Source organism: Puma concolor, chromosome A1, assembly GCF_028749965.1.
Source record: "Puma concolor isolate L17-30 chromosome A1, mPumCon1.1.hap2, whole genome shotgun sequence".
NCBI lineage: Eukaryota > Metazoa > Chordata > Mammalia > Carnivora > Felidae > Puma > Puma concolor.
The window spans coordinates 26,237,046-26,253,755 of NC_141667.1; the positions used below are offsets into that span (position 1 = coordinate 26,237,046).

Below are 16,710 nucleotides of genomic sequence, written 5' to 3' on the forward strand. Positions count from 1 at the left end.
TCGGTTGTTTCCACATCTTAGCCATTAGGAATAATACTGTAATAAACATGGGGATGCTAATATCACCTCAAGATCATGACTTCAATTCTTTTGGATAAATACCCAGAAGTTGGATTGTTGGATCATATAATAGTTCTATTTTCATTTTTTTGAGCCAACGCCATACTATTTTCCATTGTAGCTGTACCAATTTTCATTCCCAACAGTGTGCAAAGATTCCAATTTCACCACATCCTTGCTAACACTCAATGTCTTTTTTTTTTTAATAATTAGCATGATATCTCTTTGTGATTTTGATTTGCATTTCCTCGATGATTCGTGATGTTAAGCACCTTTTCATATACCTATTGGCCATTTGTGGGTCTTTGGAGAAATGTTCACTCAAATCCTTAGTCCATTTTTTAACTGAGTTATTATTTTTTTGCTATTGAGTTGTCATGAGCTACTTTTTAAAATATTCAAATATGGGGCTCATGGCTGGCTAAGTCAGTAAAATATGTGACTCATGATTTCAGCGTCATGAATTCAAGCCCATGTGAGGTATAGAGATTACTTAAATAAATAAAAACTAAAAATATAGTCAAATATTTATATGTGACATCTAATTAACAAGAAAATATTTCAAATTCTTCTCTTGATACTAACTGCAAGAGAAAAGGGACATCAGTACAATCTTAGAAGGGTTTCAGAATAAAAGATTTATAATAAAACTGGTATTAAGTTAATATAAAAGTCATAGTGGAAGTCTCAAGGTGAAAGCCTGGGCCTGATTAAATTGCTTACCACGAGACTGAAACTGACTAGGGTCCTTGGGCTCTCCAAGCAATACAGGCCAAATAGAAGTTTCAGGCAAGATTTTTACTTGGGGTTATGCTCAAACACAAGGTAGACAGCACAAAGGAAACAGTCCTTCATGCTGGTTTTTCCAGAAAAGGCCCAGAAAAGTTTTTACAGAGACTGAGGCGGGAAAGGAGTGACATCTAAGCACGTAAGGGCGAGGAGAGATACAGGAAGTTGGAACGCAGGTGCGGTGGACAGACCATGCTTCTTCATGCATTGTGTGTCTCATTAGCATGTTAAATCTCCCCCCACCCCGGGCGTGGTTTTTATTATTATAATGAAGTAAAAAGTCAGTGAAAGGTCAGACTGGGGGCCCACCTTGGCACAGACTAGTTTGGTTTGGTCTTCACCAGTCTTTGGAGTTGAGTCTCTCTTTTGGTGAGCATCCTACTTCCGCATTCCTGTGAGGCGTGCTACTCCAGAGGCATAGGGTTGCAGCTATCAAGCAATGCTGGGTTTCAGGCTAGGGCTGCAGGGACCTGAGTCCAGTCCCTGCTCTGTCTCAAGACCAGCTTTACCTACCTGAAAATTAAGTGCTGAACAGTGTGGTCATAACTTCTGTCCTTGGTTCCTTTCTCAGACTTCTAATCATTGCTTTTATCATGTGGAGGCCGGCATGGCCTGGTCACGGAGGGCCTTGTTCAGGGTTAGGATTTGATTCTTCATCCTAAGGCAATGAGAAAATCTTAGATAATTGTGCGGAAGGAAGTGACCTGATCCAGTTGACATTTTAGAAGGACTCTGACTGCAGAGTTGGGACCAGACTAGGGAGAAACTTGTGGAAAAATGAGATCAGAGACACTGACAGGGGAGTCCAGGGGACTGCCTATGCAGGTTAAGGCCAGGGTGGCAACAGTGAGGGTGGAGAGAAGCAGAAGGACTCAGCAGACATGTAGTAGGTAGACTCAAAAGGCCTTGGGGGTTAATTAGGGTCAGAGAGTAAGGGGGAAAACAAGACATCTAGAACAACTCTCAGATTTCTAGTTTGGACAACTGAGCGAATGGTAGTAATTTTGAAGACAGAATTCTGAAGGAGAAGCAAGTTTGGAGGGAATAAAATAACTTTAATTTTGGACATGTTGAATTTTCAGTACCTTGTAAACATTCCAATCTTGACAAATGGATCAAAGCAGGAGATAAAGATTGGGAGATCTTTAGGGATGCCTGGCTGGCTCAGTTGGTGGTGCATTTGACTCTTGATCTCAGGATTGGAGGCTCAAATCCCTCATTGGGTGTAGAGATTACTTAAAAATAAAATCTTAAAAAAAAAAAGATTTGGAGATCTTTGCATATAGGCAGAAGATAAGGATTTGGGGGTCTCTTGTGTTCACAAGGTCATTAAATCCACAGAAATAAATATCACTCAGGAAGAGAGTTAAGAGTGAAAAGAGAAACCTAAGGAGGACAGAAGAAAGAATGTCTGTCAAGAAGCCTAAGAAGGAGCAGCCAGAGGGGAAGAAAACTCGGGAAGCATAATATCATGGAGCCTAAGAGAAGAGACTACTTCAAGAAGGAGGGAATGGCCCTTAGCATTGATCACTGAAGGAGTCAATAAGGTCATTGACGGTCGCCTTCCCCATGTCCATTCTTTCCTTATTCTTGGCTTGGCATGCTCAGTCCTGACAGACAAGATGAGAAATGAAAAGTGTTTGGTGGCATGGAGCTCACTGGGGCCCTGGGATAAGGGACTCAGAAGTTCTGGAGTGGATTAGGAGTGAGTGTAAGGTGGGACAAGGAAGACCTAAATGAAGATGATAGTGTCAAGAAGTCTGGCTGGCTGGTGGAGGGCAGGGCATGGAGGTAGGGAACACAGATTGAGGGAAAAAATCAGATCAAGGCATGGTTTTGTTTTGAGATAAGCGAGAACATTAAATTACAGGGCAGGGCCAGTAGAAACTGAAGGACCAGGGAGACATAAGCCAATAGAAAGCAAAGGTTCCTGAGCAGATAACAGGTGATGGCAGCCAAGGCACAGGTGTAGGGACTCCATACAAATGGAAGAAGGCCATATCTTCCACTGTAATAGGAAGGACAGAGAAGGGAAATAGTGGGATAAAGGCAATGGGAAGCCAAGGGTGACAAGGAGTATGAACCAGGAGCCATAGGCTCCCTGAACAATGTTGAATAAGACCCACAGAGCTACGAAGAATTTTCTTTCCTATCTTATCTATTAATAAAACTGCCCATTTAATCTCCAGTGATGGCTTTGTTCACAAATATCAAAGACAATCCTTTATAATAATATAAAAAATCTGAGGCTAAATAATCTAAACATATCTCCTCCTGAATTAGCTTTAAAAAAATTTTTTTTAATGTTTTTATTTATTTTTGAGACAGAGAGAGACAGAGCATGAGCAGGGGAGGGGCAGAGAGAGAGGGAGACACAGAATCCAAAGCAGGCTCCAGGATCTGAGCTGTCAGCACAGAGCCTGATGCAGGGCTCGAACTCACAGACCGTGAGACCATGACCTGAGCAGAAGTCGGATGCTTAACCGACTGAGCCACCCAGGCGCCCCCTGAATTAGCTTTTTAAACATGATTTACTGGGTCAAAACTAAATAGTAGGGTTAAAAATGCCTAGGCACATCATTTCAGTATCCTATAGAACGCCTCTAGTTAAAATAGTCTCAACTACCCCATCCAGAATGAAAAGAGAAGCTTCAGAAAGAAACTGGACATGGATATCCACTTGGAATAGAATGAAGTTGGACCTTTACCTCACACCATATATAAAAATTAACTCAAAAGGATGAAAGGTCTAAATTATAAGAACTAAAACAGTAAACTCTTATAAGAAAACATAGGGGTAAATCTTTGTGACCTTGGATTTGGCAATGGAACTTATAACTAGGATATATAAAGAACTCTTAACTCAAAAAGACCATAAAATTAAAAAATGAACAAAGGATCTAAATAGACATTTCTCCAGCTACAAGGAAGACAGACGAATAACCGACAAGCCCATGAAAAGATGTTCAACACCATCAGTCAATCATCAGGAAGATGCAAATGAAAAAGAAAATGAATACCATCTCATACCCACTGGGATGGCTAGAGTCAAAAGTCAGATAATAACCAGTGCTGGCGAGATGTGGAGAAATTGGAGCCCTCATACATCGCTGCTGGGAATATAAAATGGTGCGGCCACTTTGGAAAAGTCTGGCAGTTCCTGAAGATGCTAAACAAAGAGTTCCTATTTGACCCAGACATTCCACTCCTAGATTCATACCCAAGAGCAAGGAGAACACACATGCACACAAAAACTTGCACACAAATGTTGGCAATAGCATTATTCGTGATAACTAAAAGGCAGAAATAACCCAATTGTCTAGACTGATAAATGGATAAGCCAAATGTGGTATATCCATGTAAGAGGTTATTAGGCCATACAAAGGAATGAAGTCTTGATACAAGCTACCATGTGAATAAATCTTGAAAACACTATGCTAAGTGGAAGAAGTTGATCACAGCAGACCATTTATGTGATTCCATTTATATGAAATGTCCAGATTAAACAAATAGAGACAGATTCATTAGTGGTTGCCTAAGGCTTGGGGAGGAGGGGGCGTTGAGGAGTGATAGCTAACAAGGCTTCTTTTTGAGGTGATGAAAATGTTCTATAATTCTGTGGTAATGGCTGTGCAACTGTGAATATATTAAGAACTACTGTGTACCTTAAATGGGTGAATTGTTATAGTACGTGAATTATATCTCAATAAAGCTGTTACCAAAAAAAAAAAAAAAAAAAAGAAAAGAAACTTGCAATTGTAGGGAGGCTTTCTTCTACTCAGCCTGCTCCCTCTGCAAGTCACAAACATCCTCAACCACCTGGTCTAAGTAGAGGAGTAGCCCAAAATGTGGGTCCCTGGGATACGGCCACAGAACTGTATCTGGGAACCCAGCAGCCACAGAATCATGCTGGAATTCATGTGTCTTAAGCTGCCTTTTGTCTTGACAACTTGGCTCCTTTCTGCCCTGAGTCGGTCCAGGATAAGTTCTCCTTGTGCCTGCAACACACTGAGCCCTTATTCCCTGGCACGTGCTAGGTTATATGGCGAGGAAAACCAGCAAGTTCTGAATCTGCTCACACAGTAGAACTATACCTCAACCTGGACGCAAAGGTAAGAAATGGCACATGCCGCATTATGTTTTTCTCACCACCTACTACAAACAGAAACCGTTTGATTTCTTGGCTTTTACCTCATCTTTTTTTTTTAAATCACAAAACATTTATTTCTTGAACTCTTGTCCTTTCCCCGTGCTCTGTAGCTTGAAGGATGTGGGGGTGGTGTGCACACTGGAGAATGTGAGTGCACTTCGAAGGGTTGGCAGGGATTCTTGGAATTGGATGATGAATAAAGAGGTACTCTGTGAGTTGAAACACTGTGGTTTTTATTGGATTTTTTTTTATTACATAAAAATTTCAACTTTACAGTAAGGAATGAATCATTTAATCATCCAGTTGATTTTGCCATTTCCTGTGAGGCAAGGGAGATGGTGTGGGTCAGATCTTCAAGAATTCTGGGAAATCACGTCCTGTAACCAGAAGCCCTGAGGCAGGATGAAACTCAACTTCCTGGGGGAAATAGGAAGGGCATTTAGAAGTGTCCACAGGCTTTGAGGATATAGAAATGGTATTCCTTTATAAAGAAGGGAGGCATAGGCAGTCCCACATTTGGAATTTGGGGGAGAAATCAGGGAATTTGTCTGGAGGGAAAGCTCAAGGCATTGATGCTCTCTGAGCAGCTACTACCTAAGAACACATTGGAACTCTACCACCTGACATAGAGGAATTTCCACAAGACAATGCCAAGGGAGAAGACATATGGTATAACCAAACCCCCTCCCCAAATTCATGTGGCCTCTCAGAGGGTCCTCATCAGGTTGAGCCCCAGTTGCCCCAACGATAATGTGCTCGTTCACATACTCTGTGCTGGCTTGCTTTCCTGTCCTACTTCCCCACACTCTCGCTGTGCTTCCTGGGATCACTCGACAGATAAACTACTTGCACTCAAATCTTTGTCTCAGGGTTGGTCACTGGGGGAATGCAAACTAAGGCCTAGGCAAGCAGCCCCTGGGTGGTGGCCATGATGGACCAAAGGCCACAGCAGACTGACACTAAGACTCCTGCACATCTGTAAGGAGGGGGGAGTCCCCTCAATTTAACCATGGTTGGCTATCCAGTAAATCTAACTACATATCACAATTAAAGTTCCAGTCAATCTGGTGGAATGTCATGAATTGACCTAAGTCAATTTGACCATTCGGCCATTGTGATGTTCTTCTGGTAAATGTCAGTAGCTTCTGGAAGTCAGAGGTGGGCAGGGGCTATTGCTCCCTGGCACTATTACCACAACCTCCTTAGCAGATGGCATTGCACAATGAAAGCCAGCCTGGGACCAAGTTACTAGACGTGTACTCATTTATTAACAGCACAAAACAATCATGTTTCCCGTACTTACATTCTGGGAGAAGTCCCTCTCTTTGTTCTCCTGGCATGAAAGTTCCACTCCCAAGACAGATGAAATGAGATGGTAGAACCAACGAACTCTGGGGCCCATTGGGTGATGCGGAGGTCACTGGACCAGCGAGGTTTCTAGACTTCGTGCTCTGCTCCAAAGTGTTTATGCTGCTGGGCCTGATGGATTTTTATCCCACAGATCTGAGGATGGGGCCTCTATGATATTTCTAGCCAATCACATATCCCACGTATCCACTCATTTCACCACCGAAAGGATTTTTAACATCCCAGGTGCTGCTCAACAAATCGTCTGATCTTGAAGACATTTGAAATGCTAATATGGCCACCTTTGGAACCTGGATTCCTGTTTAGGCTATTTCAGACTAGCTAACTGCTCCTGGGATGGAGATTAAATTCTCTCTCTCTCTCTCTCTCTCATTCTCTGTCACACACACACACACACACACACACACACACACAACCTGTTTACATGAAGTTTTTAAATGACCACACCACAATACAATCAGAGCTAACACTTAAACATTTATTGAGCATTTACTATGTGACAGACACTTAAAATGAACTCCTCTTTGGCACACCTGGGTGGCTCTGTCAGTTAAGCATCTCTTGATTTCATCTCAGGTCATGATCTCTTGGTTTGTGGGATGGAGCCCTGTGTCGGGCTATGCACTGACAGCAAGGAGAAGGAGCCTGTTTGGGATTCTCCCTCTCCCTCTCTCTGCCTTTCCCCTGCTCACACCCTCTCTCTTCCTCAAAATAAATAACGTTAAAAATTAAAAAAAAAAAAAAAAAGGAAACCACATTTAACCCTCCAATACTTCAATAAGGAGGGCTCTGTGAATGTCACCATTTTGCAGATGAGGAAGCTGAGATGGAAGGATGTTAACTTCCTTGCCCAAGTCCCGCAGTTCATAAGGTGCAAGTCAGAGGTTCAGATTCAGAGAACCCACTACACCACATGCCTCTTTGAACTTGGGGCTGGGAAGATACACATGCCACACTCGGAGCTGGCGGGAGTGGCCACACAAAGACCTTGCTCGTGGCTGCTGGCCCAGGCTCTCTTCTCCAGGATTCGGAATGAGGACCAAGATTCCAGTCAATGTGATTGGCCTCCTGAACTCAGAGTTGCTGTGGGAGTTGCATCACACTTCACCAGGAAGAGGAGAAAGCTGGTGTGTGAGCAAGAGCGGTCGGTAACTCTCAGAAAAGACTACAGGGGCTTCCAGTACTGAGACCCAACAACATCTCTGACCTTCAGACACACACAATTCCTCTTTTTGGCATGAGTTGTTGCAACCCAGAGTTCTAACGATGCAGCCATTAAAACATTTCAAGTAAAAAAAAAAAAAAAAATCACATGATTATTCTAGGAAGATTCATTGGCAGTGAGAGAAGGAGCTGAAAGCAGAGGAGGGAGTTGACAATAATGATCCAGGCCAACAGAAAATGACCCAGAGGGACAATGGAAATGGAAAAGGGAGCTCGAGGCAGGGGGACGTGAAAATTCTAATTCCTTCCCCAAGGTCCATTATATCCTGGTGGCCAGGAAAGGTGCTGGTTTCTCTTCTCCCATAAAGGTCCAATATACTCCTATATATGTTGTTTATAGTTACTTCTTCAGGGATTTATTTAAAACTTCCCTAGCATTTATCATGTCAAGTTTCCAACACAGCAAAGGTTAAAGAGTCTTGTGGACATTCGTATGCACACAGGCCCAGCTCTGAGATCCCATCACTGACATTTTGCTGTACCTGGCTTTACCACACACCAGTCGTACCCGGCCGTCTAAACCCATTAATCCATCCCATCGCTGCTGCCATTCAAACAGCAGACAACAGCACACTTCTCTTCGCGTAATTCAGTGGCAGTATCATTAACTAGAGTTCCACATTTGCCTAGCTGTTTCTTTTAATATAAAATTCAAACAATTAAACACATCTCAAATGTACTTTTGCTGAGTTTTGGCATACATCTGCATATCCCAAACTTACCAAGATACAGAATGCTGCAGCAACACAAGTGGGCCTAGAGGGTAGGATGCTAATTGAAGTAAGTCAGAGAAAGACAAATATTTTAGGATTTCATTTATATGTAGAATCAAAAGACAACACAAATTTATAAACAAAAAAACAAAGACTCTTATTAAATACAGACAACTGGTGGTTGCCAGAGGGGAGGTGGGCGGGGGGGGGGGGGGGGGGATGTCGGAGCTCTGTGTGATTAAGAGGTACACACATCCAGTTATAAAAGAAGTCCCAGAGATGGAAAGTACAGCATAGGAGACAAGCAACAATATTATAATGACACTGTATGGCACCAGATGGCGAGGACACTGTGGTGAGCACGGAGCAACCAACTTGCAGTACCTGAAACGGATACAGCGTCGTATGTCAGTTATAATTGGAGGGGACAAAAAAGATCTAGAATGCTCCCTTCATTCCGGAACACTCCGTCAGCCCCCTTCCCAGCCCCGCCCCCACACCTCCACCCAGGCAATCAGGCAATCGCTCCTGCTGCTTTCCGCCCTGGAGGGTCTGGGGATCGGCTGTGTTCCACTCTTCTGGAAGATCCTGCAGGAGCATTGCAAGGCCAGGTCCTGGGGGCAGTCTGAGGGATAAAATGTACTCCGTCTGCATTCCTTTCTGACCCAAGAATGGCACATGCTGTACCCTTTCGGGGCTGGGGAGAAAGAAGCACCACATTCGCCTGGCCCCAAACCTCAGGGAAATGGTAATTTGCAAAGCCCTCCATGCTGGATTTGGGGGGGGGGGGGGGGGAAGCAAGACACACAGCCTTTTATAAAAGTAATACTCAAATCTAAATTTAAAAAAAGTTCATTGCTTTACAAAAACTGGACTAGCTAGCAAAACCGGAAAGTTTTTCTTAACAGAAGGCCAAAAAAGCTTACTGTGTGTATTTCCATATGATTATACACTTCATATCCCTTAATTGCTAGAGGCAGACGATGTAATAGGATTCAAAAGAAAAAAAAAAGAACCTGGGCCTGAACCACAAAATAGGCTGAGATGTGTGTGTTTTTAAAGACACAAAAGCATCACTCCAACAAACTGTTTTCCTCTTCAATCTATAAATGATATTTAAAATATTACCCATGGCTGGTTATCAACATACACATCCCTCCTTACATTGGAATCCATAGCACAAACAGGTCTTCCCTCACCCACCTCCATCCTAATATTCTTTAAAAAAATTTTTTTTAATGTCTATTTTTGAGAGAGAGAGAGAGAGACAGAGCACGAACTGGGGAGGGGCAGAGAGAGGGACACACAGAGTCCAAAGCAGGCTCCAGGCTCTGAGCTGTCAGCATAGAGCCCGATGTGGGGCTCGAACTCACAAGCCGTGAGATCATGACCTGAGCTGAAGTCGGGAGCCTACCCAGGCGCCCCTCCATCCTATTTTTAAGGGCAGTATGTTGTGTTGGGGAGGCTGTGGGAACGGCCTATGTGGAAGGCCATGGTCACTACAGACCAACCCTGCAATGGGCTGTTGAGGGGGAGGTTCCTGTCCCAGCCCCAATTTGTCCTGTACCAGGACCAGCTTCATAAATGTCCTGGAGCCCCAGTGGGGCCTAAGCAAAGCATGCACAGCTGAGGAAACTTGACCTCTGTTGAGCAACTTTGCAACCATAGGAAGGGTTTTGAAAACAGGCTCCCTCTGCCCCCAGGTCCCCACCCAGCACAGGAGCCAGGAGTCTGTTCTCAACAGGAGCCCCACCCAATGCTGTTTCATGTTAGATGGGATATGCCCCACTCTTTACCTGTTCCTCCCAAACCCCCCAATGCCCTCACCTGGAAATCAAGGAACAAGCAAAATCAGGAGAGATTGCCAAGTCCACCAAAAGTTCAAGAGCTGTTAAAGAAATGTGGGAAACAGGACTAGAATCCACTCACCTATAGGGTCATAACTACTACTTGGGAATTTGTTATGGAAGAACCATGAAAAGAATGTGGCAGCAATGGGGGCTTACTAAGTTCCAGGGATGTCTCAGAGCTGGCTTGGTAACAAAGAGACAGGCCTGGCTGAACATAATAGGAGTAGGTGAGCAGAGGAGGGGGACATCTTCTCTGGTCCCCAAAAGGGAGAGGGCTACAGGCAGGAAAGGTCAAGGAAATGGAACTCTCCCAACAAAGACAAGTGATAGGTCTCAATCTAGTAAGTGTTAAACTGAACAAATTAGAAAAAATCCTACCATCACACACTATCTCATTTCTCCTCTCTGGAAGGCAAAACAAAGCTTCTTCTTATTCATGGTTTAACTGAATGAACTCAGATCTCTTTCAGCAATAAAACAGACGTCTCATATATCCCCGCAAAAGCAAAGCGGCAGCAATATTTAATTTCACATGTTTGCAAAAACCCTTTTCCTTTATTTGCCGTGCAGGGCTCTTGCCTTATTTTATTTTTTCTTCATATCATATCATCACCACCTGAAATTTTACTTTTTTTGTTTTAGTAAACTCTATACCCAACGTGGGGCTCAAACTCACGGCTCCTAGATCAAGAGTCACATGCTCTACTGACTGAACCAGCCATGTGCTCCTAAAATTTTAAATATTTATTTGGTCATTGTTTCCCACCACTACCAACCAATCAACCAACTCAACCCAACACACACTGAATGAAAGTAATTGTTCCATGTTATATCAACCACATCGAACGCAGCACTGCTTGTAAATTGTGCTTTAATTTCTGCAATCAGGTATGATACAGTGAGATACAAGTATAAACTTTCATACATCCAGAAAATAAAAAGCACATTTATACAGATATAGCCCAACAGCTTATTCCCTTAAAAAAAAAAGTTTTTAATGTAATTAAAGCTAATTTATCTTCAGTGTAAAAACTTGGAGGTATAAACAAACTCAGGATATTATATACAGTAAATTAATGTACATTTCCAAACTTGCACAGTGCAGCATTTTAAACAAAGTAAATGGTCTCATTTCAGTTTTTACTGTTAAGCATAATCCATATCTCAATCTTGAATAAAAATGTCACAATATATAAACCCACTAAGAATTCTGTACACAAATACAAGTTTATAGAAATCTGATTTCAAATATAAATACATAAATTGTCATGACCTCACGTTACAACAGCTTATTTTTCTATTGTAATTTTTTAAAAAATCATAGAAAAATACTTCAATGCACATTCAACTGCTATGACAAGGGCCATGACCTTGTGCCTTTAAACCATACTTTGTGGAGTGTAAAGCATCACACCGGGCATTTTTGGAATGAAAATTACTAAGATTCTAAGATTGAAGAGGCTACTGTATAAATATTCGTGTTATAATATGGTAACAAAAATAGCTCCATAGTGTATCTGGGAGGCAACGGGGCAGAGAAGTGGAGGTTAGTGCTAGTTTAAGAAGGCCCACAGAACGTATGTTAAGGTAGCTCATAGACTAGTGTATTTGCAAAATCCCTACTGCAAGCCTAACACTGAACTCACTAGTGAGACTTAAGGCAACCAAGACCGGACATGTGTTTGGACCCCAATGCACGAATCCTGCCCTCTCCTCAACCTCTGTCATTTTAACAGACCAACATGGCTCATGTGCCAACATGAAGAGGGGAGAAGAGCAAAGCAATTTCTTGTACAAACAGAAAGACAATATTCAGTGCAAACTGAGAAACTTCTTTATCAACAGTTTCAAAATTTCTTATTGCCCTTAAAGAACTGAAGTTTTTCTAAACATGTAACATTCAAATTGGGATCTATCCTGGATAGCAAATGTATATCAAAGGCAAACATTCAATTTGAAACATTCTAACATTAGCTCCCCCCTCCCCCACCTTCCTTTTGTGGGATTTAACAGGGTTCTACTGAGAATGAAAAAACTGGTCCTTACAAAGTGTACTTTCCTGCATTACAAAATATATACCATTTAGACAGCAGATTCAAGAAGGTCACCAGGCATAGTCAAGTTTCTTCTATGGCTTTTTAAATCATTGAGGTACTATATGATAACCATCGCTTCTCATATTTATGCTCAGTTGCTTCCCTATGAAAGCCACGTTCAAAAATGATCCTGCTCATGTCTGGGAGGGCTGCTGCGGAGGTCACAAGCGTTCCCAAGCCTCAGCACACTGTCAGAAAAAGGCAAAACCATTACTTTCAAACACGGAGAGGCTCCAGAAGCATGGAAGCTCCTTCAGGCAAACCAAAGGGATTCCCCCAGTTTAACCAACAGATTCAGCAGCAAGATTCTGGACTACATGCCCCGTGGCGGGGAGCATGGAGGGACGGCAGTGAGGGGTGCCCAGTGGGCAGAGAGAGACCCGGAGCTGTCAGCACACAAAAGGGCGGTGTGGCTGCTTGGCTAGCCCACCAACCCCACACAAAGTGACACAGTCTATGCAGGACGGGGGATGGTTGGAAATGTCAGGATGGGTGCTATGGGTGGAATTTCCCCAGCTTTTCTCAGGCAAGAGGACACAGAAAGGAAAAATACTATGGCTTAAAGGAATGCCATAATCTTAATACCTCTAAGTGAGTCTTTCGATTTGCCATACACACATCACATAAAGCTGCACTTTCTCCAAGCTAAGATGGGTAGACTGGATAAATTCCCAATGACTGGATAAATTATCTTGGCACAAAAAAGATCTGAAGAAAGCATTGAGTCCAGGAGTGTCTGACCAAAGCCCTTTCTAGTAGTAAACCAGCCACTGCAGGTTCTATATAATACTTATGCACAATGGCCACAGTTCTTTTATAGGTCAAGTAGTAACTCCTTCCAATTAATAATACTAGAGATATGGTTTTAATTGCATAGTCTTCAGGAGAAAGAAAAAAACCCACGAGAACCAGCTCTTTTCCTGAAGATCCCGGCTTCCTCCTACAGAGCCCTGGACTAATGCCTGAGGCCTCCCACTCCCCCCACCCCCACAGCAGTAAAGCATGAGCCGCTAATCCGGAGATCAAACATGGTGGACTCCTGCCTCAACCTTCAACGTTCCTCTTTCACATCACTGAGTGGATGAGTCACACATCCCCTAGGTCCACAAACTCGTCTTCTCGTTTGGCCAGATCTTCTTCATCACCCAGAGCTTTCCAGCCGCTGGTGGGCAAGACCGGCTTAGAGGGATGTCGCTGCAGCAGAGCGAAAGGAAACAGGGCCGACAGGCGGGCAGAGCCCCTCAGCAACAAGGGGGCCTCTGCCAGGAGCGCCCCCTGGCCATGGGGTCTCGCGTCGATTTTCTCTTGTAAGCGCTCTACTTCCTCCATCATTTCCAAGAGTTTGCTCACGGTGGCCGCTCTGCCACCGCCCAGGATTTGGGCTTCTGGAATCCAACGCAAGTAGCGCTGAGCCCACACTTTGATTTCTGGCCCCTCAATGTGCGGCAACAACAGACCGTGGTAGTCAGTGGGTTTGCTGTGCCAGCTGTCATAGAACTCTCGAAAGTTGTCGTGTAGCTCATCGGAAGAGTTAATTAATTTGCTAATTCTCTTGCCCAGAAGGTTTTTAATTAAATGATCGGTTTCTTCCCTGAAAAATCCTCTTTTGGGAGATGATTTAGATTGGGTGAGTGGCAAAGAAAGTTGTCGTTGATGCTTTGAGAGAAAACACACAAAAAAACCTCTGGTTAGCCTGAGAGCAGTTACGTTCATGAGAAATCAGAACTGCCATGAGACTGGAAAGCCATTAAAAAGCAGTAACACAGTGGGGGGGGGGGTTCTTATTTGTTCCATGATGCAAATGTTGGATGCACATCGTGTTCATAAACAAATGGGTGAAAGCAGGCACCAGGGCGCTGTGACAGAGAGAGAAGCTGTCTACCCCCCTTCCCCTGGCACAGGAGCACTAAGGCACTTTTGAAGAACAAGCTTAAGTCGAGACAGGCTGTGGATTCAGGGCAGTCTGGATGTCAGGCCTATTCAGTTTTTGAAGAGTGCAAAGTGCTTCTTCTTTGAGAATGAAATTCTGAACACCTGAGAGGAAGCAGCAGCCAACTACCTGAAGATCCTATCACTCAAATGAACTGCATTTGTAGGTTATCAGGCAGCCAGTGGGAGTTTAAGCCTATGTCATAAAGATTCTTTTGGACAGAGAGACAGGTGGGAGCAAAAGGAATTTGAGAAGTGGCTAAACTGGCCAGATGTTCTTGCCTGACATGCTGCACCGAGTAAAAAATGTGAGAGCATGTACATTACTTCCCTCCTGAGTAATTCTACCTGCAGCCAAAGCAAGGTGATCGATACCAAGGGGTGCCAGGGAGGGGCCGTGAAGGTGGGGAAAGATGTCAAGAGGTTACAAAGAACCCACAGAGAGCCCCACAGAGAGGTCAGCAATGTGGGGAGATGCTGTTTCTCCCCAGCTCTTTTGCTCCTGAGGTGTGAGTCTGAAATAAGAACAGACAAGTTTTCTGGGCAGGCTAGCCCTATGACTCTCTAACATACTCCTGCCAGTGGTTCTTCTTTGTGAAAAAGAGCATTCTTTATTATGGAATATAGAATAATAATAAACATATGAGAAAAAAGCAAAACCATCCACAATGCCACAACTCAGAGCTGACCAGGATTTCTGACCTTCCAGCTGGGGGCGGGAGAGCAGCCTGGCCTCTCCTCCCCAAGGATCAAGGCCAGTCCGTCCACACAGGGGACTGCTGACTGCAGGCGGAAGCTAACAGCCACTGAGTGTTTACTGCCTGCCAGGTTTTGTGCTCAGTGCTTTACGTGCATGGACTTAGCCGATCTCCACAGTCACCGTTATTGTCCTGTTTCACAAATGAGGAGACTAAAGCACAGAGGTTAAGCAGTCCACAAAGACCCTGGCTAGAAAGTGCTAAAGGTGGTCTTACAAAAATCAGTCTGGCTCCAGAGACTGCGCTCTAACAGAGCTCCACTGGTCTCGAGAGCCCTTTCTCTCAACCCCTAAGTGAACAGAGGGCTCAAGAAGGGCATGCTGGGAGGGAAGCCTGGTCAAGGCTGAGGCTGAGAGTGCACACCGGAGCAGGCCCTGCAGCCTCATGTGGCTGTTCACAAGCAGTGCTTCATGCTGGTCCGCCACAGCCTCTTAGTTTCTACAGAACTTCTCCAAGGCCGCCTGCCCACTCAACAAGGGGCCCTAAGCCCTACGTGTGGTGTCCTAACCCAAAAGCTTCAAAGTTCCTTGTGGCCCCAACCCCAACTCTGCTTTAGCTTTGGCTCAAACCTCCTGCACCAGTCAGCTCCTAGAGCCTAGGCCATCTGCTCCTAACTACAAGGAAAAGGGACGTATGTACAAGGAAAACTGGATGTAAGTACAGAAGTGAAATCCAGTCTTGCAAAGGGGAACGTCACTTTACTCCCATGCACAATAAGGGATCAGGCCCTGGCTGTCTCTGAGGTCCCCTGCCCCTCTGGCCCGGGGCAGTTCTGGGATCCTGAACAGGTGACAAGTGTGCATGCAGCCACCAGGGGGCACAGCACACCGAAGAAAAACTGACCTCTGGCCAAGCTGTTCCGGAGCTCAGGGCAGTTCTGGTCCAGCTGGCAGGAAAGAGACTAAACCAGGAGGAGAAACGTCCACCCCGGCCCTGAGGTCCCTTGAAAGAGTAAAGCAACAGTTCTAAGTTGTTCAGCAGCTGGCATCTTCTGCAAGTGCGGGCTTTGGTTCACCTGGCCCCCAAGCCTCTTAGAATGGAGCACCTCCCACACCAGACTGGCCAGGCTCCCTGGAGGGCAGGTGGGATCAGAAGTAGGGCAGTGGAGAAGGCAGAGACACACAATGACTTGGGATTCACCACTACCACTTTCCCCTTCATTGGGTCTGGTGGGGGGAAATTCCAGGCCAGGAGAAAGAGCTAGGAAATGCCACAGAAATCATTTGTCATCTAGGGAACTTTGGGATTTTATTAACTACAATCAAGAACATATATCTGGGGGCGCCTGGGTGGCTCAGTCGGTTGGGCGGCCGACTTCGGCTCAGGTCATGATCTCACGGTCCGTGAGTTCGAGCCCCGCGTCGGGCTCTGTGCAGACAGCTCAGAGCCTGGAGCCTGTTTCGGATTCTGTGTCTCCCTCTCTCTGACCCTCCCCATTCATGCTCTGTCTCTGTCTCAAAAATAAATAAACGTTAAAAAAGTTTAAAAAAAAAAAAAAAAAGAACATATATCTGAAGGGATATCCATATTATTTGACACTTGTGATTCACAGCACGGGTCAGCAAATGACAGCCCACGGCCAAATCTGGCCTGCTGCCTATTTTTATAAATCCTGGAACACAGCCGTGCCTATTTGCTTATGTGCTGTCTGTGGCTACTTCTGCACATCAATACAGTGGGGAGACTGGACAGCCCTTAACAGAAAAAGCTGTAGCTACACCTCATCAGGAAAGGTCTTGCTATTGAAGACATGAACCAGTACAGACCGAGCAA

The 16,710-nt window shown here is 44.4% G+C and overlaps 1 protein-coding gene across 4 annotated transcripts in view; it reads right to left on the minus strand.

Annotated features, from left to right (window-relative positions):
• Positions 1-11,008: 11,008 nt before the first annotated feature.
• The window catches only part of MTMR12 (myotubularin related protein 12), a 66,829-nt gene continuing 61,127 nt past the window's right edge, over positions 11,009-16,710 (minus strand). For 3 of the 4 annotated variants that reach the window (XM_086676505.1, XM_086676524.1, XM_086676515.1), the window contains 2 exons: positions 15,781-15,879; positions 11,009-13,906 (listed from right to left, as the gene is read on the minus strand). In XM_086676505.1, the coding sequence (XP_086532631.1) occupies positions 13,337-13,906; positions 15,781-15,879 (669 nt within the window). In that variant the 3' untranslated portion in view covers positions 11,009-13,336. The remainder of the gene's footprint in view (positions 13,907-15,780; positions 15,880-16,710) is intronic. The other variant, XM_025924346.2, reaches the window with a different exon arrangement.